General features: G+C 44.1%; 1 protein-coding gene across 1 annotated transcript; it reads left to right on the forward strand.

Annotated features, from left to right (window-relative positions):
- Positions 1-2,867: 2,867 nt before the first annotated feature.
- Oxtr (oxytocin receptor) lies at positions 2,868-24,036 on the forward strand. The gene is made up of 4 exons (XM_005333842.4): positions 2,868-3,567; positions 4,181-4,255; positions 4,421-5,495; positions 19,327-24,036. Exons 3-4 carry the CDS (start codon positions 4,568-4,570, stop codon positions 19,572-19,574), a joined length of 1,176 nt encoding a protein of 391 aa, XP_005333899.1. The 5' UTR covers positions 2,868-3,567; positions 4,181-4,255; positions 4,421-4,567; the 3' UTR covers positions 19,575-24,036.
- The last annotated feature ends 1,898 nt before the right edge of the window (positions 24,037-25,934 follow it).

Here is a 25,934-nt window from a genome sequence, read left to right on the forward strand (position 1 = left end):
GCTCTACAGTGTCCTAAACCTTTGAAAGTACACGTTTGTAGAATACCAACTCTACCTTCAGGATGTTTGCTACTCAGACAGATGGGACAATGTGTAAAAATACTGATTGCTGAGACTCCCTCTGTGATGGTTCATGGGTCAACTTGACTGGGCTACAGTTTGTGACCAAACATTATTCTGAATGTTTCTGTGAGTGTGTTTCTGGATGAGATTAACATGTCATTTAGTGGACTTTGAGGAAAGCAAATTGCCAGTCATAATGAGGGTGGGCCTCATCCAGTCACTTAATGCCTGAACAGAACAAGAATGACCCTCCTTGGGCAAGAAGGAACACTGCCTTGGATGGCCTTCTGACTTGAATTGCAACATTGGTTCCCAGAGAGGAGCTGTCAGTCCACCCTGCAAATTATGGGCATTCTAGCCTGCATAACGTACCAGCCAACTCATTATTTAAACCTCTTTCTCTACATATACACATCCAAGTGATTCTTTTTCTTTGGAGTACTCCAAGTCCTCCAATGTCACACCCTTCAAGGGTCTCTGTGCCGGTATCTCCTTCCCCAGCTTCCTAGTGGCTTCCAGGGTTCTCTTACCGAAGCACAGATCTGCAGATATTGTTCTGCTTACAGTTCTTCCATGCACCTACCTTCCCCACCACTGTCTCCCAAACCTCAGCTGTCCATGCTCCATCATCTTCATGATTGTTCTCAGACTTTCTCATTGATGAAACCCAAAGGAGTGAAATAGACTGAGAAAGAACTAATTTTTTTTCACTTTATTGTGTAACTAGATACTAAATTTGCATCTTGGGTACCATCTGGGAATGTATTCTTTCCCATGTTTGGGAGACATCTAGTTACTGAAAAAAAAATTAATTCTTCTTTGACATGGCCTCAGAGGCCCTTGTGCATTGATTAATTATTTATTAAATGCTGATAGGCACTGAACAATTCATCCCAGCCATGTGGAATTGTTTGTCCCTACCCCCTAAATGACACCTATATCCTGTACCTTTATTTTATGGTTTAGATATGAACTGTCCCCTAAAGACTCATGTGTCAAAAACTTGATCCCCAGTGCAACAATGTTTAGAGGTGGGGCTTTGGGGAAGGACTGGAATCATGAGAGTTCTGACCTGATAGTGGATTAATCCATTTGTAGCTGAATGGATTACTGGGAGGTTGTGGAGGTAGGACCTAGTTGAAGGCGTGGGTCCTTGGGGCATGCTCTTGGGGATTGTGTCTTGTCCTTGGCTCCCTTTCCCTTTTTCTCTGTTCCCTTCTCTAATGAGCTGAGCAGCTTTTCTTCACCACATCCTTCTGACATGATATTCTTCAGCCTCATCTCGAGCCCAAAGCAATGTAGCCAGCCAACCATTGACTGAAACTTCTGATACCATAAGCCAAAATAAATCCTTCCTCCTCTAAATTGTTTACTTCAGATATTTTGGTCATAGTGATAAAAAGCTGACTACTACACAGTTTCTGCCTTTCTTCTGTGATTCCTGGAGGACTTGTTCTGACACCTTAAAATACAGCTGCCTTCTTTGAGAAACTGTCCTCCAAGTACTCTCCAGCACTTCATGCTCTCTCAATATTAGTATTTATCATTGTTACACCAAAGGTAAGTGCTTTTTCTCTGTGGCTAGAGCTCAAGGGTTTGGGGACATGTTTTGTTTATTGTTGAGGGCTCTCAAAGGAGTCCCCCAGTAGTAACTACCTATCTTAACTACCTGGATTTTGCACACAATGAGAAATAAAAGAGGAACTAAGGAGCTCACTATCACTTTTTTTTTAATGGATAAAAGCTAAATTAGAGAACCTGGATGTTGCACAAGGCCATATGGTCCTTCTGAATTAATCCAAATTAGATGGTCATACAAAAACCACTCAAGACCAGTCACAGGGTAGAAGAGCTGAGAAGTGGCTCAGTTAATTTGCTCCTTGAAGGCTGTTCTCTTTCAGGAGAAATAAGGGCAAGCTGGGTTCTACAAGCCTGTTTTTTTCTTCCCACGCTACCAATCAATGGTTCTTAGAATCCCTCTTATCCACCCACAGAATGAGGCAAGGGGATTTCAGATAAACTCTCAGATGGCTTAAGCCATAAAAATTTAGAAAATCAGAAAGATGGGACCTCAGACATTAGTTATCAGGACTAACCCTCTCATTTCACATATGGGGAAACCAAGACCCAGGGAGAAGGGACTTACTTAAGTCACTTAATTCTCGCCTGAATAATCTGTAACTTCAACCTGTGGTTTGCATGACAGATACTATTGATAATTTGTGACACAATTCCCAAAGGCAAAAAAAAAAAAAAAAAGATAACTGTTGCTGCCCACTGTTTGGCAATGTTGCTAGAGCCTACAAATCCTATCCTGGAATCATGGCCCTGTAAGGCTCTGCCATTAGGATATCTTGGCACAGGACTATAATTGTGGATTCAGGAAACCCAGTCCTTGGCTAACCCAATTCTTTCCACATAATTAAAAGAGGGAGAAATGAAACGTCAAGAGGAAATATGCATTTAATCCACTTCAAAGAGCCTTGTTCATTTCTGGATTCTGGCTTTTCCCCCTCCTGCCTTAATTCCAGTCACTGTAAATTACTCCACAAAATGGTTTTGGAATAGAAAAGGCACAAGGAGGCAGAGAAGCAGTCTTTAATATTTCATCTTCTTTTACCATCATTTAGGATATTCATTCATGGTAAGGAGAAGGAAATTGCTTTTGGTCCACAGATGAGCAGAATCACTTTTAACGAAGATAGTTCTTTTTTTTTTTTTTTTTTTTTTTAGATTTCCACCTAAAACTATCTAAAGAATGAAGATCTCTCCTGGTGATGCTTGGAATAGAAGGTATTTCTAATTCCTTTTTAATGAGAATATGAACAAAATTATTCCAAAGCAAGGGCATGAGTTCCCTGGAAAAAAAAAGAAGAAGAAGAAAGCACTGAAATGAATCTCAATTCAAGAAATATTAGTTAAATGCTTCTGTAACTCCATCATTGTCTCCTCAGGGGAAAACATTACTTTGCAAGCCTCCTATTTCAGTGAAAGGATCAGGAGCTTCTAAACCAAGAAAGGAAGAAACCGGGCGGGTTATTTACGAGTTCCATGCCTCTAGAGGTTTTAAACTACTGCGAAATAAACCAGTTCCTTAACACTCTTGGGACCAACAGCCCGCGAGCTAACGGAGCAAGCTAACCCCATCATCTGGGGTCTGCGCAGCCGGCCTCCCCCGCCCCCTAGCGGATTCATGTGGCAACGCATCCCGGACCCCAGCTTTAGAAAAGCCGGCCACCCGCACCCAGCGCTGCATCCCGACGCTGTCCTCCAGCATAGGCTTGGCGGCGCTCTTCGATTGCCTTCTGTTCCTATCCATCCACCAGTAAAGCTGCGAGCGAGAGTTTTCCAACCAAGGCTCCTGAATCCCAGACCTCAGCGAGTGACAAACTGGGTGCCTTCAGCTGCCCTCCCAACCTGGTCCCGGAGCTCACGCGTCTTTGAGTCCAGCGGTGCAACTTCCCCCGGGAGTCAACTTTAGGTCAACCCGAGGACTCGGTGCAGGTAGCTGGGTCTTGAGCGCGGGTGGACGGGATGACGAGGGCTAGTGTGGATATCTGGGTTTGAGAGGAGGTAATGGGGTGCTTCGCGCTTCTGGTTCCTGGAGGCGCACAGGGTGCTGCAGGAGGGTATAAAGTGACAGCTTGGGACCAAGACGCTTGTTGGAATCCTGAACCTTCGAGGCTACTGGGCTGAGGAGAAAAGTGTCTAGGTCAGAGGTCTGACTGACAGCGATTGGGCATCCTGGGAGATAGATTTTTAGGCAGGAGCCCCCCTGGGAGGGACTGCTGGACCAGAGTTCTAGGCAAGCAGCCGTTATTGAAGTTCAGGCAATGATGGCTGAGCGTTTTAGAAACAGGAGATCAGAGGGGGATAGATCTGAGTGAGGCTTTCCAGGCAAGTGGCTGTTTGGGATCTCTGGGAGAAGTAAATGGATTAAGGTTTAATAGGAGAGGGGCTGATTTGGGGATCCCGCAGGAGGTGGCTGTGCTGAGGGTCCTGGGTGTGTAGTGTGTTTGGGGAGACCGAGACCGCTGGGGAAGGTGACTGGATTGGATATCCCAGTCCCGGAGGGAGCAAGGAAAGTGATTGATTATGGTCCTCCTCTCTCCACCAGTGGAAAAGGCTGAACCTCTCAAGAAACTGACACTTGGATAGAGGATTCCCGCTCATTTGCAGTGGCTGAAAGGAGGTACATCAACGGGGATTTCTGGGGTGGCGGCTGGGCAACCCTGTGGCGGGCAGTTGTGCCCCAAGTCTCAGGTGACTTGGAATCCCCAGGAAGGGAACAAGTGCTCCTGAACGCGCGTTGAGAGAAACGCGACAGTCCTCTCACCGCCTTGCTGGTTTGTTGCAGGGTGGGATTCCAGCGGAACAGTCCCGGCAGGACTCCAGGAGCGGAGCCCTAGGCGCTTCGCTCAGCGCTTTTGAATTGCGCTTCGGCCCCGCCCGGTAGCGCTACGCCTTAAAGGGCTCAAGGCCGGGCGCACCTAGGGCCACGGTCATGGAGGGCGCTTTCTCAGCCAACTGGAGCGCCGAGGCGGTCAATGGGAGCGCCGCACCTCCTGGGGCCGAAGACAACTGCACTGCCGGACCTCCGCGGCGCAACGAGGCACTGGCACGCGTGGAGGTGGCAGTACTGTGCCTCATTCTCTTCCTGGCACTGAGCGGCAACGCGTGCGTGCTGCTGGCACTGCGCACCACGCGCCACAAGCACTCACGCCTCTTTTTCTTCATGAAACACCTGAGTATCGCTGACTTGGTGGTAGCTGTGTTCCAGGTGCTGCCGCAGCTACTGTGGGATATCACCTTCCGTTTCTATGGGCCCGACCTGTTGTGCCGTCTAGTCAAGTACCTGCAGGTGGTGGGGATGTTCGCCTCCACCTACCTGCTGCTGCTCATGTCGCTTGACCGCTGCCTGGCCATCTGCCAGCCGCTGCGATCGCTGCGCCGGCGTACTGACCGCCTGGCGGTGCTTGCCACGTGGCTTGGCTGCCTAGTGGCCAGCGCCCCGCAGGTGCACATCTTCTCGCTGCGCGAGGTGGCTGAAGGCGTCTTTGATTGCTGGGCGGTCTTCATCCAGCCCTGGGGACCCAAGGCCTACGTCACGTGGATCACACTCGCCGTCTACATCGTGCCAGTCATCGTACTCGCTGCCTGTTACGGCCTCATCAGCTTCAAGATCTGGCAGAACTTGAGGCTCAAGACGGCTGCAGCAGCTGCGGCTCAGGCTCAGGGACCCGAGGGTTCAGCAGCGGGTAGTGAGGGTCGTGCGGCCCTGGCACGAGTCAGCAGTGTCAAGCTCATCTCCAAAGCCAAGATCCGCACGGTCAAGATGACCTTCATCATCGTGCTGGCCTTCATCGTATGCTGGACACCATTCTTCTTCGTGCAGATGTGGAGCGTCTGGGATACTAATGCACCCAAGGAAGGTAGAGCTGGGCGGAGACCTGAAGGAGGGAGCGTGGCAGGGGCCAAGTCATAGTCCTGCTGCCTCACTTCCAAGGTTCTTGGGTCCTTCTGGGGAATAAATGGGTTTGAGTCTCCAGCATCCCATGGCCAGTTGATTTTGGCCCAGTAACCTCCCTGGGCCACTCCTTCATCTTCTGTGAAATTGAAATAATGATAAAGTGCCAACTCTTACCAGGCAAAAGGGTAGTGAAATGAGAAAATCACATGAAGTCCAGAGTACAGGCCTGGGCTAGCCATGGCTGGTGGTTACTGAGGAGAAAACTAGGTTAGAGTAATCTTCCCCAGCCAGTGGTGGAGATAGATTTCCAACCTTGGCCCAAGTTCAAGCTCAAGCATCTTCTAAAATGGATGATGGTCTTGAATCCATGATAAGTTTGTGGAAGGCAGCCTTAGGAGGTGAGCAGTTGTCTAGCCAAACTCCAGGAAGTTTGGGGTCCCCTGGGGAGGTGAGAACAACTTCTGGAACATCTCATCTAGTGGAGGTGATGCTTGCTTGGTGACATAGAGCGGTGACTCCCTCAGGGGGCACTAGGCAGATGTAAGACTGAGGTACCCAGAATGGAGACTTCCACTTAGGGGGATGGGGAGGAGGATGATCAGATTGGACTGGGAGGCTGCATGATTGTATATTGGAGAGCAGTCAAGCTTTGTACCTTGTAGGACAAACAAGGTTACATGACTTGACCTGTATTAGTTGGAAGTCCAGAAAGAAGTGGTTGAATGGGACTTCTGGGGAAGAGAGCTTTGGGAGACAGAGCACCCCCGGGGCTCTGTGGCTAATGCTGGGCAGCTATCCCCAAAGTACAGTGCTCCAGAGAGCTTCATCCTCACAGCTACTGATTTCAGTGGCGTTTTTGGGGAAAGAGCAGGAGCCCTGATCATTGGTGCCCAAAGACTTAAACCTTCTTGTTCAATGTTAAACCTGTGACTTAGAGGATAATACTTGTAGGTTAAGACCAGGGGATTTCCTTCTACCCTACCTATCCTCTAGGCAACACACTATCCTCTTTCTGGATAAAATAATTGCTTCTCCCAACAGTCTCATATATATCCATCCTGTGAAGTTGAAATCTCAGTGCCAGCTGCCTTCATTCAATTTGATAACTTTGCTTTGGTCCCTTGCAGAAACTACAGACAACTTGTTCCTTAGGAAGCCCTCCCAGATAGGAGGACACTAGTTATTCAAAATGTATTGAGTGTCTATGGCATGGTGTTTGGGGTGAGGATTGCTGTGAGGACACAATAAAACTATTCCTGACTCCCTGGTGCAGGCACTGGGCATGCCTTGCACAGGGTTCTGGGGCCCAGAAAGGAGGAGGTACTTGTACCCCGTCACACAGCAAGTTGGAGACAGAGCAGCAACTAGAGGTGGGGTTTTCTCACCAGGCCTTTTATCAGGGGCACCTGAATAGGGAGTTGGGGTACAAAACCCAGTGGTGGTTGTTTCTAAATAAGTCATCAGGGCACACCCATTTCCTTGGCAGGATTCAGAGACTAGATCCAAGTCTTAAGGAACTCCAACCCCAACTGCCGAGGGAGCAAATCTGGCACCCCTCAGAGCACATACTGGGAGACCTGGGCTCTAGTTCTTCCTCCTTTCCTACTAGCTGTGGGATATTGGGTGAGGGATCCCTTTATCCCTCTGGGCTCTTACTGTCTTGCATTTAGGATGAGAACATTTCAACATTCAGTTCGTTCATTCTGCAGGTATTCTGACTCTTGGAGTCAGGATTTGTGATTTTTCTCCTTCTTTATCCTCCCACTGCCCTCCTCAAATGGCTTTGTATTATTTGACTCCTTTTAATGTGCTCTTCTTTTTCACTTTCTTTCCTCCCTAAAGAACTAAAGTATGTGGTCAACACACATGGAGTGAAGTTTCTATCTTTTATATGCTGTAAAAGTACATCAAAGTATTTATTTCTCTGTCTTAAAATGAGAGAAAATGAGAAAGAGTCTAAGTGCAGGCCAGAGGCCTTTGGGTCTCATGTAGTCTAAGGATTTCCCTGTGGGTGTGGCCCTCAGTAGAGAGCTACTAATCAAGCTCAAGGGACAGGGGAGAAGTGGACTTTTAGAATGTCCAATCCCATGTCCCTTTGTTCCTTTGCCTTTATCCACAAGAAAAGGCTTCTCTTGCTCCTCCTTGGCATTCTGTACTGGATGCCAAGAAGAGAAAAAAATATGGAACAACCCTGGGGCGGGGGACTCATGATGCTGCTGTAGTCAGAACATACCCCACCCCAGCATGTGGCCAGGAGTGGTCCAGATGTGAGAGATTCCTGGGGTACAGAGGTGAGGATTTAGGTTCTAGCCACCAGCCTGGCCAAATCTTGCCTCCACCTCAGGGCTGCAAGTGTCTGAGTGGATATGGGCTGAGCCAGGAAGAACTCAGCCTTGATTTAAATAATTGCCAGTAGGGGATGGTGTTTGCAGCTAGATGAGAGACATGGCTCAACCAAAAATATCAGCAGGTATTAAGGAAGGTTTGAAAGAGAAGCCTGCTCAGGCTACTCAAGAGATTTTGTCTGGGAGATGGAATTAACACATAGTCCCCTTTCCTCCCCAAAAGGGACATAACTGATAAGAGATACAAAAATATCTGGACCCTTTGCTTGGCTCCCCCCAGGGGAGTTAGAATTGGAAGTTCAGAGAGCCCATTGCTACAGTGGGACCTCATGCATGAAGACCTGGGGGAGAAGCTTGGGGACTAGGAGCAATGATGCTGTTGCTCTGCTCACCAGTGTGTTCCCAGTGCCTGTAACAGGAATGGACACCCATTGATGGTACAACCAAAACTTGCTTGTCAAATAAGTGGAATAAGTGAGGAGGGGCTGCAGGAGATGGGATAGGAATGGGTGTGAAGAGCTGGACTCAGGAGGGAGAGGAACTTTCTAAGAAGCCCTTCAGAGATAGACCTGGCAACCCTGAGCGGAAGTGAGTGCTCTATCATAGCAATCAGCCAAACATCTGTCAGGGGCATAGGACCAGAAGGTGGAAATGCATGGGAGGCCTGGGTTTAAGTGCCTCCCCATCAGTAGGATGGACTTCCCAGCCCATCTCTGTTTCTGTGGACTTGTGGTCCCTCCAGTATGTGTGCCTTCCCTCCCACAGACATTCTGTCAATAGTACTGGGGACAGGTGCTTTGGAGTAGCTACCTCTTTGGATAATCTAGCCATGTGGAGAGCAGGTAGGGAGAGTGGGCAGCAAGAGTCAGACAGCTTCATTCTTGGCTATAAGGAGCTCTCCAGTGAGGCCCTTTGGTTAAAAATTGCCTTAGATGAACCATTAATAGCTAAACTCTTGTGTGATTCATCTGTGAGTTTTTTTCTATCCTTGACTAAGGATAATGTTTTCCTTTAGAGTGTTCCAAGGTGACTCCTTTTTTTTTTTTTAGAGAGAGAGAGAGAGAGAGAGAGAGAAGAGAGAGAATTTTTTAATGTTTATTTTTTAGTTTTCGGCGGACACAACATCTTTGTTGGTATGTGGTGCTGAGGATAGAACCCAGGTCGCACGCATGCCAGGCGAGTGCGCTACCGATTGAGCCACATCCCTAGCCCATGACTTCACTTTTTTCTCTCCAAAGATATAATTAATAATGGAGGAAAAAAACCCATTGGATGAGGCTTTGCTACACACATATATATATATATATATTTTTTTTTTCTTTTTCCCCATCCAATGGATATCTGAGTAGTTGGGGGAGGTGAGGAGGTAAAGCTAGGGTTATGGAGGGCCTTGGATCAGGAGACCATCAATGGAGAGGCTGGGCTGGGTCTGGGGCCATGGGCTGGCCCATCTGATTACCCTGTCATCTTGCACTGCTAGAAGTTGGAAGCAAAGAAATCCCCACAAGCTCATTCTTAGGGGCTGGGGCTGGAGGATTCTCATGTATACTTCACCAAACCGTATATATACACAGGGTCTGCTTGCAAAAGCCCATGGACCCTGGGAAACAGCACTGGCAAGAAACAGAATCCCCTTGAGAGACTTGGTCTCATTGCTGTCTGTTGGATTTGATGCTTGTCTTTCAAAGTTCTCTGGGCTTTTGTCACCCCTGTCTGAGCAAAGGGCCTAACATCTCTCGATATCTGGGGATTAGTCTTATTGAAATAAGGAGTTATATTTGTTGATAACATTAGTCACCTTTGGGTGAATGTCCACTCTGCGCCAGACCCTGTATGTGCACCTGTGTGTTTGAACTTCACCTAAACACAGCAAGGTAAGGAGACATCATGCCCTTTCTGAGATGAAGAAAGTGAAGTTCAGAGAGGCAGGACCCACTCAGGGTCGCTATTAAGTAAGCAGTGGAGTTTGGATTTGAACCTGATTTTCTCACACTATAGACTGACAGATCCCACTTCCCCTCCTTCCCCAACTGAGCATTTTCCCAAGGGAGGTCCACTGCCCTTCACATCTGCATCTCCTGGGGCATTTATTAAAAAGCTGATTCTTGGGGTGGAGGTGGAGCCCATCATTTTTTTTTCTTCTGGCTTCATTGTCCTGACATCTTGGATGCACATGCCCTGACCAGCTACACATCTGCTAATGACATGACCCTGTCAGTACTCTGGGTTCAATGTCACGTCCCTGTGCTCCTCCTTATATCCACTGACTCCATCACCTTAGCTTCTCCGCATGTCTTCTATTGCTACTTTGCTTCTTTTTCCATTTAAAGCATGATTTTCAACTTTGGCACTATTGACAGAGTGGGCCAGGTAATCTTTATTTTGTGTGTTGGGGTTGGGGAGCCTGTATTATGCTTTGAAGGATGTTTAGCAGGACCCCCCCCACACTTTCTGCCACGCTGGTGTCACTCTGTATTCTAAGGTATATCTAGGTGGAACAATAGCACTGGACCTGGGAGAGGCTGGTCCTGCCCACAGCTCAGTTTTCTGGGGTTAAATATCTGGCTTAAGTGGGGGAGGGTGGATTGTGCTGTGGCATAGTACTTTGCACATAGTAGGTGCTCTGTCAGATGCCTACTTTTTTTAAAAAAAAGATAAATGCATTTTTAATAAGTATCAGGGTCATAGGGGACGTCAGTGCCTTTGAGAGATGGAAATTGTTTTGAGCACTGATGTAGTAGCATCTTAGGAAAGGAGGTGCAGTGCAGTTGGGGGTGCTGGCCAGTCCTGTGACTCAGCAACACAAGGGTTAAGAGGTAAAGAGAAAGGAATAGAATGTCTTATCTAAGGGAGCTTCCAGCTCTGAGTTTGGAAGTGCTCCTGGTTGAGTCTTTGCGTGAGGGTGGGGAGGGCCGTGCAACCAGGTTATCTTTAGGGTCCCTGTGCCTGTGCTCCTGGTCTCTACTTGAACTTCCTTTTGTGCTGGGGGAGGGGGTTGCTGGTGCATCTTGCCCTCTTGCTGAATACTTCTGTGTATTATGGGCCTGTGCCCTCCCTGACCCATGCCTCACACCTGAATGGCCACACTTACTTATTCTGTTTCTCTCCCTTTCTCCCCTCTTGACCTTGATATCTAAGGGTGAACTTAATTTTCCTAGAGGGAATTGCATTTGAATCTAGTCACCCTGTTAGGAGGCTGTGCCCTGTTGTCAAGCAGAAAAATTGTCCTTTTGCCTTTCCAACGTGCTAGTGGCTGCGGCTGCTTTATCAGGACTTCCTGTCTGCTAATTTCATGCTTCAATTCAATTTAGTCCCTTATTGAACTCTTCCTGTTTTCCAATCTCTACTAGCAGCCAGGGGCAGAGCCACAAATGGGACATAGTCCCCATCCAAGGAGTATAAACAAAAATAATGGTGATGTGATAGGATAATGGTGTACTTATTTATCAAGTGGTGTGAATATTAGTTAATTCTTCCTCTCACAGGAAGAAAAAAATTGGGAAGGATTTAGGGAGGAAGTAACATTTGAAAAGGGGGTTTGAAGGATAAGTAGGAGCTTGTTAGGCAAAAAATTCAGGTGTATTCTCTTTTGAGACCCTTGCACGATTATTATCTGCCCCTTGTTCCCTACTCCATATAATTTTAGCCAGTTGGAAAGATGTTTCTCAAGCTTTAATTGCACACAAATCACTGAAGGAACTTGTTAAAATACTGATCTGATTCAGTAGGTCTGTAGTGGAGCCCTAAGAGTCTGCATTTTGGGCAAGTATACAGGTGATGCCTATGTGATGCCCATGTAGCTGGCACACTGAACTCTCTTTGAGTAGCAAGGCTTTAATCTAGTATCTCTGACCCAAACCCACCGTTTACCTTTCTACGTGTGACCTACAGTGGATGTTCTTCAAAGGATGAGAATGGCCTGCCTAATCATTTGCAAGAAACATCTGGCCTTTTCTCTTCCAAAATGTGGTTATTCCCCTGCCCAACCAGGGAGTCCAACACGTTCACCAGATTTAACCAGTGCCATAAAAGAAGACCATTTGAAACTCTATAGCCTCTAAATTTGGCTCTTCACCCCAACCCTGCAGTACCTAGCTTGGCCACATGTCTGGGATTTTTTAGAAAAATCACAGTCGTAAAATTGTGTTCTTTCTAAAGAAGGTCTACTGTAATATATATTGGAACTTGATCTTTACATAAGCACACATTTCGAAACCGTTTTTTAAAGGCTTTCTATATCCTGGCCGCCAAAGGTCCACATAGTCCCTATAGGAATAACAGATTGGACACCCCAAATCCTGAATGTCCAAGTGGAGATCTTGCACCAAGTGATTGGTTTCCCTCTTGGGGGCCTCTTATAAAGCTGACAGCTCAGCTGTCTTCCTTTGATCTGCATATGGAGTGTCTTAGTCGCCTCAGGAACAGCATAACCCAGAAAGGCAGTGGCCAGCTGCCCGGCAGCTGCTCTGGGCTAATTTGGGCCTTTGGTGCTGGGGTGGAGGGAGTGCCGGGAAGTCCGAACAGGGGAGTTCTTGGGACATGAGTAAAGCCAGGCTGGTGAGGATGGAATGCCTGGAGCTTACCATCTTTCAGCAGCCTCTGCCTCCCACCCTGCATGAATCATGGTGCTGAGCAGAAATACAGAGTGGATTCTCCTCTCCAGGGGGCAAAATTGCCCAGCCAGTGACATTTGCTTTTGATGCTTGGCTCATTGGCACATAGGAGCTCCCACCTTTACTCATAGTCCTGCACCTGACAGCCCCTCTCCCAAAGGCTGCAACCCCTATTTGACACTGTTCTGGGTGTATACTCCCTAACCTACAAGCAGTCTGTGAATCCTCTGAAGCAGGGACTTGATGGACCTAGGAAGGCCCTAGGCCCTCAATGCCTGGCATTAGAGGAACCGGAATAAAAGGATGGACAAATGTTTGACCTCTTCCTTCCCCCAAAATGCCCTGGGCATGAGGCCTGCATCTCCAGGATAGGCTGGGGGGACTGGTGTCTCCCTTCCTTTCCCTGCCAGGATCAGGGACAGCAGGTTGGCAGCTTGGGCATGTTTGCAGCTTGGTCATAGGGGAAGGTGTCAGTTTTATGGTGGACGAGTGGAACAGACGTGGCTTTAGAACTGGCTCTGAAATCCTGCTTTTGCCCATGGTTGTAGCAGTTCTGCCTTTGGGATTTCTTTCTTCTTCTTCTTCTTCTTCATTTTTTTGAAGCACATTCATATATATATTTATATTTCATTTGATGATATAGCACATTTCTACAAGTATTTTATACATATAGGTATAATGGAAAGAACAAACGGTATTTTGTCAGAATTAACTGAGGTTTTTTCATCATGTTTGTCATGCAATCACTTTAATATCTTGGATGAATCACATACTCACACAAATGTAAACTTTCCATATTGTTTAAAAACTCAATTGGCATAGAATTTGATCAAATATGGATATGTTTTCACTTTATATTTTATAATATATTTGTTTGCGAATGCTGGTCGCATGAGTTTTTCCAGAGAATTTTTTGTTTGTTTGTTTTTGTTGTATCCTCCAGTCCCAAAACTTTGAGGTTTTCATTTTTTTAAATTTTTTTTTTTTTAGTGTTAGGTAGACACGATATCTTTATTTTATTTTTATGTGCTGAGGATCAGATTCAGTGCTTCACACATGCTAAGCGAGTGTGCTACCACTTGAGCCATAATCCCAGCAACTTTTTTTGTCGATTTTAATTTTTTTTTTTTTGAGAAGTGCTAAAGAAAAAGGGGCTAAGGACAGTTTTAATTTGACCTGTGATCAAAGTCCCTGATTAAGTTGACTCTATCTCTTAACCATTAATCATCATCATCATTATCATCAGTAGAATAAACATCTTGCCATTCATAAAGTCCTTTTACACAATCTTTTTAAGATATTTCCATTTTCTCAATATTCTTGTGTGACCTCCATTCTACCGATAAGGAAACGAATGCTGACCCAGTTGATGTGGCTCAGAGAGTAAAACGGGGAAAGGGAGATTTAGGACCCAAGGGAATTCTGTGTTCCAGGCTCCTCCAACCCACTCAAGTCAGTGTTCACTGGGCCCTGCAGCTCCTGTGAGTGACCTCCTGTCCTCTCCCCAGGTAACCTACAGTAATTCACTTGATTGAACAGTCATTGCATGGGGCAGCTTCTTGCCAAAGTTAAAGCCTGGAACAGGAGCAGAACACTCCATTAACATTGGCAACTAGCTCTCTGACAGCTGGAGAGAGTGAGTGACTGGAGTCCTAAAGGGGTAGAACACCACAGCATCCACTCCTGACCTGCTAGACACAACTTCCAGGCAGTGTCTAATTCACCTTTTCAATCAGTTCTCCATGAGCATTACCCAGCAGGTGGGTGCATTTTGAAAGAAAACAATGAACTCTGCTAAAGATCTCAGCAGGGAAGAACACCAGGAGGGTGGCAGAGCCCTGGAACTTCTAGCTGGAATGTAGTAAGCAGAAAGCAAAAGGACTATTAAGATAGCAACTTCTATGGCTCAGCGCCTTGCACATGAAAGGTCCTGGGTTTGATCCTCAGCACCACATAAAAATTAATAAATAATAAATAAAAAGTTATTGTGTACACCTACAAAAAATAAATATATATATATTTTTAAAAAGATAGCAACTTCTCTCAGCTGGAATGTCCAGGCCAACCAGGGAGTTAAATCCGATCTCAGCACTTCTCCACTGATGCAGGACCGGCAAGCTGCAGGGCCAGGTGAGATACTTTCAGTACTCCTTCATGGAGCCCAGACATCTCCCTTGCACTCTCTGCAAATGGCCCATCTTTCAGCCTGTTTAAACCTATCAGAAAATTCAAGCTAGCTGAAAAGGGCAGATCCACCCTAAGGCTTATGTTGGTGGTGGGGCCTTTTGAGCCAGTGTGAGAATCTTCATATAAACTGACCTTCTTAGCCAAGAAGTCTGGCTTAGGAGCCACAATGCACAGACACCACCATATGTCAGTGATGTTTCCAGATGCTCAGCCAGGGGATCCTATGTTCTATACCCAACTCGGGGCCTGCTGTTCATATCCCAAGACACACTCCAGCTGTGGGAGTGGAGTCTCCTCTTCTTCTCTTACATGGTACTAAACATTGTCAATGAGAAAGAACAGCGTATTTATTGAGCACTTACACATCACTGTAGTAGCAATGACTATACCTAGGCTCTGCTGTTTTGTGGTTAACAAGTGCCAGGAATCCTCAGCCCCACTTGATTTCTGTTAGCTTTTTATTGCTGTGACCAAAATACCTGACAAGAACAATTTAGGGAAGGCTCCAGAGGTTTAGTCCATGGTTGGCTGAGTCCATTGCCCTGGGCCCAACATGATGCAAAGCATCAGGCAGAAAGGCATGATGGAGGAGTGTGGCTCCATACATGGTAACCAGGAAGAAGAGAGAAAAGAGGTCTCCAGGGATGGTATATTCTTCTAGGGCATACCTCCAGGGACCCACCTCCTCCAACCACGCCCCACCTGCCTACAGTGACTACATTCAAATGGACTGATTAGGTGACAGCTCTCACATCAAATCATTTCATTTCTGAATATTCCTGCACTCACAGGAGCTTTGGGGGACACCTTTCATCCAGACCATAACAGAATCCCATCCAAGTGAGCCTTGAAATAATTCAGTGAAGAAGGTTTTGATTTTTCCCATTTTTCAGGTTGGAGGAACTCAGGTCAAGAGAGGTTAGATGACTTGCCCAAGAACACACAGCTACCAAGTGGTAAAGCTGGGACTCCTGATCACTCACTGGATTCAACATCTCCCTCAGCGAATTCTAAACCATCTTTCTGGTTTCTTCTTCCCCGCCTCTCATTCTCCTGAAAGTCCCAGGATGTTGCTAGACCATGGGCTTTTACTCCTGCTGCTCTCTTCCATTGAAGCAGCCTCCATAGTCCCTCTTGTCTATCGCCATATAGCTCTCCTCCTGGCCAATAGTGGAGACTACAAATTCTACCCTCTTTGCACTCATGTCTTTGGATGATTAAGATCTTGCCAGTTTTTAAAAATCCAAATGTGCCTGTTTGTGTTGGTCACTTGACCTAAGTAGATTCATTCAACTTAGCAATGATTGTTCATCCCTTTGGGAGCCTGTCCCGGACAGGCTAGTTCATGTCTGTGGACACCAGGTGGGAGCAGAGATTCTGGCCTTGAGCCAGATATCTCCCATCTAGGCTGGCTGCTTGAAGACAGAAAGGCTTATGTGACTAGATAGTAATTAATTACTTACTTTTTCTTGCTGTTGTTTTTCTTTTTTTTTGAAAAATAGGATAGCCGAGTGTGGTGGCACATGCCTGTAGTCTTGGTGACTCAGGAGGATTGCAAGTTCAAGTTGCCTTGGCAATTCAAAAATAAAAAGGGGCTGGGGATATAGCTCAGTGTTAAAGGGTCCTTGGATTTAATACCTGTACCAAAAAAAAATTTAAAAGAATATAAAAGTTAGAAGGTGTAAATGTAAAGAGTGAGGCAAATAGATTAAATAAATAGACAAGATTATAGGTTGAGGATCCCTTATCTGAAATGCTTTGAACCAGAAGTATTTCAGATTTTGTATATATATTTGTATTTGGGAAGGGATGGGCTTTGGAATATTTGCCTGTCTATCTATCTATCTATCTATCATGTAACATCTTGAGGAATGTTTTAGTCAGCTTTTTTGCCACTGTGAGCAGAAGACCAGACAAGAACAATTAGAGGAGGAAAAGTTTACTTGGCTCACAGTTTCAGAGGTCTCAGTCCATAGACAGCGGCTGACTCCACAGCTCTGGAACTAGGGTAAAGCAGAACATCATGGTAGCAGAGTATGGCAGAGGAAAGCAGCTCAGGGCATGGCAATAGGAAGCAGACATTGCAGACCAGGGACAAAATATAAATCCCAAAGGCATGCCCCCAGTGACACCTCCTCCAGCCACAACCTGCCTGCCTACAGTTGACCTCAGTTAACTAATCCCTATCAGTGGATTAATGCACTGAGGAGGTTAAGGCTCTCATAACCCAATCATTTTACCTCCAAACTTTCTTGCATTGTTTCAGACATGGGCTTTCCAGAGACACCTCATATGTAAACTATAACAGGGAAGAGACCCAAGCCTAAACATGAAGTTCATTTGTTTCATTTACAATGTATACAGATAGACATAAGACCATTTCATAGGACAGCTTTAGTGCAGCTGTGTTTTGACTGTGATCTGTCATATTAGGTCCAATGTGGAAGTTTCTATTTGTGACATTGTATCAGGTTGAGAAGTTTCTGATTTTGGAGCATTTGGGATTTTCCTTTTCCTACTAGGTACGCCTCACTTGTATCATATAAAGTAAAATTGGGAGGCTTTCCTTCCAGGTGTGAACTTCATTCCTTATATTTCCTTCTGCTCCACTTCATCCCCTTATTCTTCCTTTTGTGGCTAACAGTTTACTTTTTGATGCCTTTTAAAAACTTTGACTGTTATATGTTGATTTTGCTTCTTTTATGATTTCAAACACATCCTATTTCTAGTCTTGTGGGTGATTTTTAATTAAATCTAAAATATTTTACCAGACATTCTAAACTTAATTTCATCTTCCAAACCATCCAAAACAGAAGCAGGTTTTTAAAAAATTCTTTTATAAAAACCAAGGAATTCAATGAAAGTGGCATTTTTCCCCCTTTGACTTTTCCTCTTTTCTATTCTTTTTTTTAAATAAAGATTAGATTCCTTTCCTTTGCTTTCTAAAAATCTTGTTTTGCAACATATTTGGTTTTTGTCCATTGTAGTATGTTTTCATTCCAACAGGTGCACCAGTTAATCAGTCCTTAAACTTGGGTGTATATCAGAACCACTCAGAGGGCTTCTTAAAGCAAATTTCTCCAGAGGGTCTGATTGGGTGGTTCTGGGATTGTGTCTTAGAATTTGCATTTCCAACAAATGAGCTGCTGCTGCTCTGGGGGCCCAACTTTGAGAATCACTCCCTTGGATGTGTCTTAGAAGGACCACTGCCCTTTTCCTTTTGGTGCTTAGAGACTATGCTGACAAAACAAACAAACAAACAAACAAACAAAACAAAACAAAACGAAAACAAACCTCTGTGTGAAGAATTCTTCCCTGGATATAACTCTTGAATTGAATTCTGGAGTTATTTCTGGAAGATTTTTCAGAAAAGACAAAAGACTGGTGGATTCCCCAGACTAATTGTGATCATCTTTGCTCATAAACACATGACTGTGAAGGGAATTCTTGGTTATGTTGTTGTATTGTTTTTTTCTCATGGGGTCTGGCCTCATCTTTGGCTAAAGTCTGCTGTTTATCAGATTTAAGACCATTGAAAGAAACTTAGATGTGCTGGTCACCTTTTTGTCATTTATGATCAAAATATTGGACAAGAACAACTTAGAGGAGGAAAAGTTTGCTCAGGGCTCCCAGTTTTAAAGGTTCAATCCACAGTAAGCCAACTCCATTGCTCTTAGCCTGAGGTCAGGCAGGGGTAATATCATGATGGGAGGGTATGGTAGAGGAAAACTGTTCAGCTAGAAGAGAGACAGAGTCAGAGACAGAGAGACACACAGACACATACCAGGGACAAAATATGACCCCCAAAGGCAGCACCACCGCCCGTGACCAACTTCTTTCTGCTTCCTACACTTACTGCCCAGCTAATTCATTCACATTATTAACCATATAATGAGTTAATCCACTGATAAGGTTACAGCTCTCATAATCTAATAATTTTACTTCTGAATGTTCCTACATTAACATAAGAGCTTTTGGGGGACACCTCATATATAAACCATAATAGCTAGATTTTTTTCTCCTCTGATTGAAAGTACCTAGGATTAAATTTTTTCCTTTCCCATTTCATTTTTGTTTTGAGTGTGTGTTTCCTCAGTGCTGAGCCTGATGCCTGGCACATTGTCATGATAGCAGCCACCATTTATTGGGCATACTCTAATCTAATCCTTGCCACCTTCCAGGAGACTTAGATATTCACATTATACCTGTTTAAAGATTAGGAAATCAAAGCTTCTTGGGGGAACTAAAGTGATTTGTCACTGCTGGGACTATAATGCAAACTAGGGCTGGCAGCTTCTGGACTTTGCTCTTTGACCTTCTAAGTAGTAGGGTCTCAACACATGCTGGGTGAGTGATGAATGATCAGGTGGCTGCTGTGTGTACTGTTCCTGCCAATGGAGGCATACAACAGGTATGTATGCATATATCTTATGCTTGGATACGAGAAAGGGGGAGACTGTTCCAGGGGTGGAAAGGATTCCCAGAGCAAGGTTTCAGAAGGAAGACATTCATTGCTTCCTTAGTGCCCTGTCCTGTGATGTTGGTAGTGGTACATGGAAAAAGCTGTTGCTAGGAAACAATGGATAAATCAGATGGTGCCGGAAGGCTCCCACAGTGATGCCCTGTTTGCCTCTTCCCACACCCACAGCCTCGGCCTTCATCATTGCCATGCTCCTGGCCAGCCTCAACAGCTGCTGCAACCCCTGGATCTACATGCTCTTCACGGGCCACCTCTTCCATGAACTGGTACAGCGCTTCCTCTGCTGCTCCTCCAGCCATCTGAAGGGTAGCCGCCCAGGAGAGACTAGCGTCAGCAAAAAGAGCAACTCCTCCACATTTGTCCTGAGCCGACGCAGCTCCAGCCAGAGGAGCTGCTCCCAGCCATCAACAGCGTGACCCACTGGTCTGGGTCAAAGCCACCTCCTGAGGCTGGGTTGTGCTGACACAGTCTACCCCTTGGTGGCCCATGTACATGTATGTATCAGGTACTGATCAGCTCGTGTCCCTCTATACCTTGGGGTAGCTTGAGGGTGATGGGGAACTGGTTTGGGGTGGGGAAGAGGTTTCTGTGGTGGAAGATGATAGGGTGACTCCTCCATCAGATAGTCACCCTGAGCTCCTACAGGTACTTCTGTTACCCTGACCCCATGGCTATTCTCTGCAGTGGGTGGTACTTTTCTCCCCTGGACCTCTCCAATATCTTTTTACTCCTTTATTATGGGTTCTTATGAAAGGTAATAAGTATGGGATTAGTAACCAACTTGATCAGGTGTTCTGGGCTTGGTATATTAGTGGGGGTGGGACTTCAGATGGTGAGGGTGGTGCTAACTTCCTCCTGACCTCAGAGAGAGTGTTTTTGCCTTTGAGTGGACAAATCTTAACATTTTGGGGACCAGCTGTCAGGAGATTGCCCTTGGAGGAGGAGATCCCCTCTAAGGCCATCTGGCATAGATAACAAATGAGAACTTGGCTTGAAAATGTTTAAGAAGCTAATATTTAACAAGCATTTTGGAAAGAGAACTAAAAGGAATCCAGATCGGAAGGAAGAAGTAAAGCTATTTGTACATGACACGATTTTGTATATATAGGAAATCCTAAGGAATTCACACACACACACACACACACACACACACACACACACACACACACACACCCCTATTAAATAAATGAGTTCACCAAAGTTGTAGGATAGAAGATCAAATCATAAAGATTGAATGCATTTCTTTATACTACCAGTGAACAATTCAAAAATTAAGAAACAATTCCATTTATAATAGCATCAGAAACAATAAAATAGAAATAAATTCAACAAAAGAAATGTAAGACTTGTGCCTTGAAAGCTACAAAATATCATTAAAATAAAAGTCTTATATTAATGGAAAGACACCCTGTGTTTATGGATCAGAGACTTAATATTGCTAAGACCTCAATACTGTCCAAATTGTTGCACAGATTCAATGAAATCTTTATCAAAATTTTAGATGGATTAATTGCAGAAATTGATAAGCTGCTCCTAAAACTTGTAAGGAAATTCAAGGAACCCAGAATGACCAAACAATGCCTTGAAAAAGAAAAGGAAATTTGGTGGATTCACACTTTTTGATTTAAAATTTCTATAAAGCTATAGTATCAAAACAGTGTGGAACTGAATTCTGGATGGACATTTAGAACAATGGAATAGAATAGAGAGTACAGATATAGTCCTTATATTTATGGTCAATTTATTTTCACCAAGAGAACTAAGATGATTCTGTAGGGAAACAATCATTTTTCAAACAACTGGTGCTGAATATGCACACACTGAAGAATGAAGTTGGACCCTTACCCACACCATACCAAAAACTAATTCAAAATTTATCCAAGACCTAAATGGAAAGGCTAAACCTAAAAAAACACTTAGAAGAAAACAGGCATAAATCTGTGTGATCTTACCTGGTTGCAACCCTATATAAACAATAAATCTACATCCTGCTTAAAAAAAAACTGTGTGATCTTGGATTATACAATTTTGCTTTGATGTGATACCAAAGATATAAGAACAAATGGATTCATTGGATTTCATCAAAATATAAAACTTCTGTAAATATCCAGAGAGTAAAAGGACAACTACAGAATAGGAGAAAATATTTGCAAATCATATTATCTGATAAAGGATGTGTATACAGAATACATAAAGAACTCTTAAAATAAATAAACAAAAAGAAGCCAGTTTAAAAATAGGCAAAGATTTGGATAGATATTTCTCCAGAGAAGATATACAAGTCACAAATAAGCAGAAGGATGATGCTCAACATTATTATTTTTCATTAGGGGAATGCATGTCAAAACCACAGTGAGATTCTACTTCACATCTACAAAGATGGCTACAGTGTAAAGGCTGGACAATAAGAAGTGTTGACAAAGATGTAGAGAAAGTAGAACCTTCAGAATTTGCTAGTGGGAATGCAAATGATGCAGCCATGGTGGAGACCAGTTTGGCAGTTCCTCAAAAAGTTAAGCATAGAATGACTGTAGCATCTAGAAGTACCACTCTTTGGTTTAAACCTAAGAGAAATCAAAAGATATATATACATACCCAAACTTGCATACCAGTGTTGACTACAACATTATTTATTAATGTCCCAAAGAAGAAACACCCAATTGTCTACCAACTGATGAATGGATTAAAAAATTATCTATATAGTGGAACATTATTTAGCCATAAAAAAGAAGTACTAGCCTGGGGTTGTGGCACAGTGGTAGAGTGCTTGCCTAACATGTGTGAGGCACTGCATTTGATTCTCAGCACCGCATATAAATAAGTGAATAAAAATAAAGGTCTGTCAACAACTAAAAATATATATTAAAAATTTTTAAAGTACCAATTCATACTACAACATAGATGAACCTTAAAAAAATGCTGAGTAAAAGAAAACAGTTCCAAAAGTCACACATTATTTGATCCTTTTTGTCTGAAATGTCCAGATAAATCTATAGAAATCTATAGAAATTGACTATTGAGTAAAGGTTTTCAGAGGCTGGAAGCTACGGGAAATTGGAGCAACTTCAAAGAGGATTGGGTTCATTTTTTGGGTGGTGAAAATGGTCTGGAATTGGTGCACAATTTTGAGAACTGACTTTCGGGGTTTTTTTTTTTTTAATGTGTATCTGAACTGCACGTGTAAAAGATACAAGATAAAAAATGTTCTGCAGTTGAATTCAGGGAAAGCCAGCATGATGGATGAATTGCTTAGAATTTCTTACCTCCCTGAGCTCTTGTTTCTTATGTGACTCACCGCTTCCGAGTTTCTGCAAGAGAGCATGTTTCCATTTTGGCCAACAGCAGAGGTGGTGATAACGCCCTCACCTGGCTTTAATAAAGGCACAAGGGACACTTGTAGCTGTAGATGGTCTTGTTTTATTTAGAATAGCAATTCTCCAAGGGCCTCAAAGATTCTGCTTTTCTGATAAACATGTTCTCAAATGTCCTCTCAGCCCATGGATAGGACTTGACTATGTCTAAGAAATAGAAATTCCTTTAGTCATTAAATACAGGACAGTATTGATTAGAGATTTTCTGTCTGGGACTGGTCAGCTTAGTGCACTCTGGGGCACCTTTGAATAACTATACACATTTTTTAATTTATTGAGATACAGCAAGAGCACTTTCCAAAAGCCAGAGGTCCATCACACACACACACACACACACACACACACACACACACACACACACACATACACACAATGCACACAAATGAGCCAGCACGGTCTAGATGTTCTGGGAGAGGAGAGGCACATACCGAAGTGCCAGTGCTCAACCTCTTACAATTTAGTACAAGATCTTCAGTACCAACCAGAGATGGAAGGCAATACCATCTTTGGATTCAGACCTTGCACCATGGTGCTATGACATGTGCTCAGAGTGCCAACACCAGCCTGTCCTTCCTCTTTGGGAAGCTAACAGGATGCTTATTTTGGGTCTCTGTGCCCATGTCTTAGAGCTTTGGGGTGCAAATGCAGTGGTGATGTGGTCTGTGCCTTGCAAATGCTCTGGTCCTGCTATTCCTGAGAGCCAACTGAGGTCAATGAGGACCAAGGAGATAGTTACCTTCCTGGGACCCTGGAGTTGTGAGCTTCTTAGGCATCAAACCCAATAGGTCATCATTATCTTCATATGAAAGCCCTTACTAGTACCTGGGGTCTTATAAAGATAGCAGAGTCTGTGTTTCATGGTATATAAGTGACATTTGATTTCCACAACACTCCTGAATCTATACCTCTCCCCTCCCAATCTCTTCCCTGAGAATATTTTTCATTGTCTCTTTCTCCAACCTAAGTCTGGAAGAATGAGTGCAGAGGTCCAAAATGTTCTCTGGACTTTGGTTATCTATGTCTTTTCCCAGACCCCCTGCCTGAGGTCTGCCCAGCACCTGCCTCTTCCTACAGTTTCAGGCCAATTCACAAACCATGTGCATGACTGGAGGTGCCAGTCAGCTGGAGCCTTCTGGAGTGTTTCCGAGTTCTCATCATCAAAAGTGAATGTGTAGACCCTGAGCATTATTTCTTTAGTCCCCGAAAAAAAAAAATCTTCTGCAAATGTGATCTCCTTTTGGAGATGAGTCTATGAGTCACCATTTCAGAAAATGCAAGGGGACATAATGCCTTTGATGAAGATCCTGGTTTCAGAGTTCTTCACTTTTTTCTTTTTTTTGTATCCAGTTGCAATGATATACCACTAAACATGCAGTGTTGGTTTTGTTCCACTGTGGTGACCTCCTCTGGTACTCCTGTGTACTGTGCTAACTGGTGAGTGACGTGGCCAATCATGATATGTCTGCTTTGTAAAAGGTGCACTTAATAAACATCTTTTTTTCATACACTGCTTTGTCTTGTTACTCCCTCCAAGAAGAGGCACCATATCTGGTGGTTTTTAGACTCCATTTCTCCTTTAGTACTACACAGTCATCTGCCTGATGCAGGTGCATGGGTTGTAGCAGGGGACATAAAGGGGTCCTGGTTCCATTCTCCAGAATCCCAGGTAGATGTATTGGTCTGTTGGAAAATGCTCTAAGACCCTGAAAAAAAAAAACCCTTTTGTGTGATATAACCTGAATCTACATGACCCACAGTCTGACTCTGGAGATAAACTGGATTCTGTGTTGTTACTTTGAAAGGACCTTGACAAATAATTCTTAAAGGGGAATTTGCAATTCACATGTGAATCATGGATGGATTTGCATTAAATGTAGATTCTGGGGCCCTATTACTGAATCAGTCTCTGAAGATGGGGCCCCAGAACATGCAGTTAAAACACAAGTTGCTGATAATGCATACAGAACATAAGAGGGACTTCTCTGTCCTTCTACTTGGAATCTTTTCTCGTCATACCCACAATGTGCTCTGCTGCTGCTTCTCAGTGGGATTCCTGGAGGGGACAGAACTCTTCAGATGTACATATTCCTCACATATGCATCCTTCCTCCAATTCCATGAATCTCATGGATCATTAAGCACCTGCCATAGTCTGCCTTAAAGAAAGAGTGGCCTGGAAAAATTGGAGCCATAGCCCAATGCAGTTATAGCAAATACCACTGTGGTGAGAACCTCTGTCTAACCCAAGATTGCAGATTTGAAACTGATGGCCCAATGATTGTGAGAAGGGCATTTGAAAGGGCAGATCCTTCGAGGAGGATATAACACCAGCCTTAATCCTTTTCAGCAAGAGGATCCAGGGCTTGCAGAGTCCACTAGAGAATGTGGTCAAGCCCCAGGGCAGAGCACAGAGTGTAGTGGTCTGGGAACACAGTGCTTACGCCTGCTGACTGTGCAACTTTTAGAGAGTCTGCTGACCTCTCTGAGCTGTCATTTTTCTCATCTTCGAAAGAAAGGATTGAATGGTGAAGTGTTTGGAGGTAAAATGGACTGATATTACAACTTACTTTAAAATGCATCAAAATGAGACTACAGATAAATAGAAGGATGGATGGACAGATAAAAATGTGATAAAGCAAGGGCAGTAGAATGTTAATCGTAGGGCCAAGATGGTGGGTATACAGGTATACTGTAAACCCTTTCAATTTTTCTACATTTGAAAATCACATTAGATGTTATATTAAAAACAAAAACAGGAGCAAAATTTTAGAGCTGAAATAGAGATAATTTTCATGGATAATAACACTGAGGCCAGAGAAAGGAACTAGGAACAGAGGCGATACCAGAACCAAATCCTTCTGTGTCCTAACTCTAACACACTGTTTCCCAAGACCCCTTGGGCTTGTGGCCAGGCACCAATGAGGTAATGCCTCTGTCAACTTGTAAAATGTTTTGGAACTTTAATTTTATGAGATATTATGTTTTATGAAAAAGGAAGAGAGGTTAAATAGGATCTGGGCTGGGGATAATATGGCCTAAATGGGTTTCTTTATTGCAGAACTTGTCAGAAACTTTAATGTGCTATTTAATGTCTACTGAAAGTCTCCAAGAGAAATATATGGCATTTCTAAACAAATTTGGCTACAGAAACTAACCTCCTTAACCTCTGTAATTTTAATTTTTACTTTTTTTTTGAGGACTAATTTCTGGACAGCATACTTGGGAAAAGCAGTTCCAAGAATGGTAAGATTGCTGGGTGTGTGGGTGTGTGTGTGCGTGCGCACGCATGCGCAATGTGTGTGTTGTGTGTGTGTGTGTGTGTGTATGTGTGTGTGTGTGTGTTTATTGTTGTCATTAGGAGGGTGGAAAGAGGTGGGCATGTCAATTCTGTTGCTTTTATCCTCCT

The sequence above is a fragment of the Ictidomys tridecemlineatus genome, chromosome 16, assembly GCF_052094955.1.
Source record: "Ictidomys tridecemlineatus isolate mIctTri1 chromosome 16, mIctTri1.hap1, whole genome shotgun sequence".
Lineage (NCBI taxonomy): Eukaryota > Metazoa > Chordata > Mammalia > Rodentia > Sciuridae > Ictidomys > Ictidomys tridecemlineatus.

Bases quoted from the DNA above. Each gene is read 5' to 3' on its own strand.
- Oxtr (XM_005333842.4), top strand. From the start codon at position 4,568: ATGGAGGGCGCTTTCTCAGCCAACTGGAGCGCCGAGGCGGTCAATGGG. The intron at 5,496-19,326 runs GTAGAGCTGGGC...CCACACCCACAG, and splicing joins TACTAATGCACCCAAGGAAG to CCTCGGCCTTCATCATTGCC.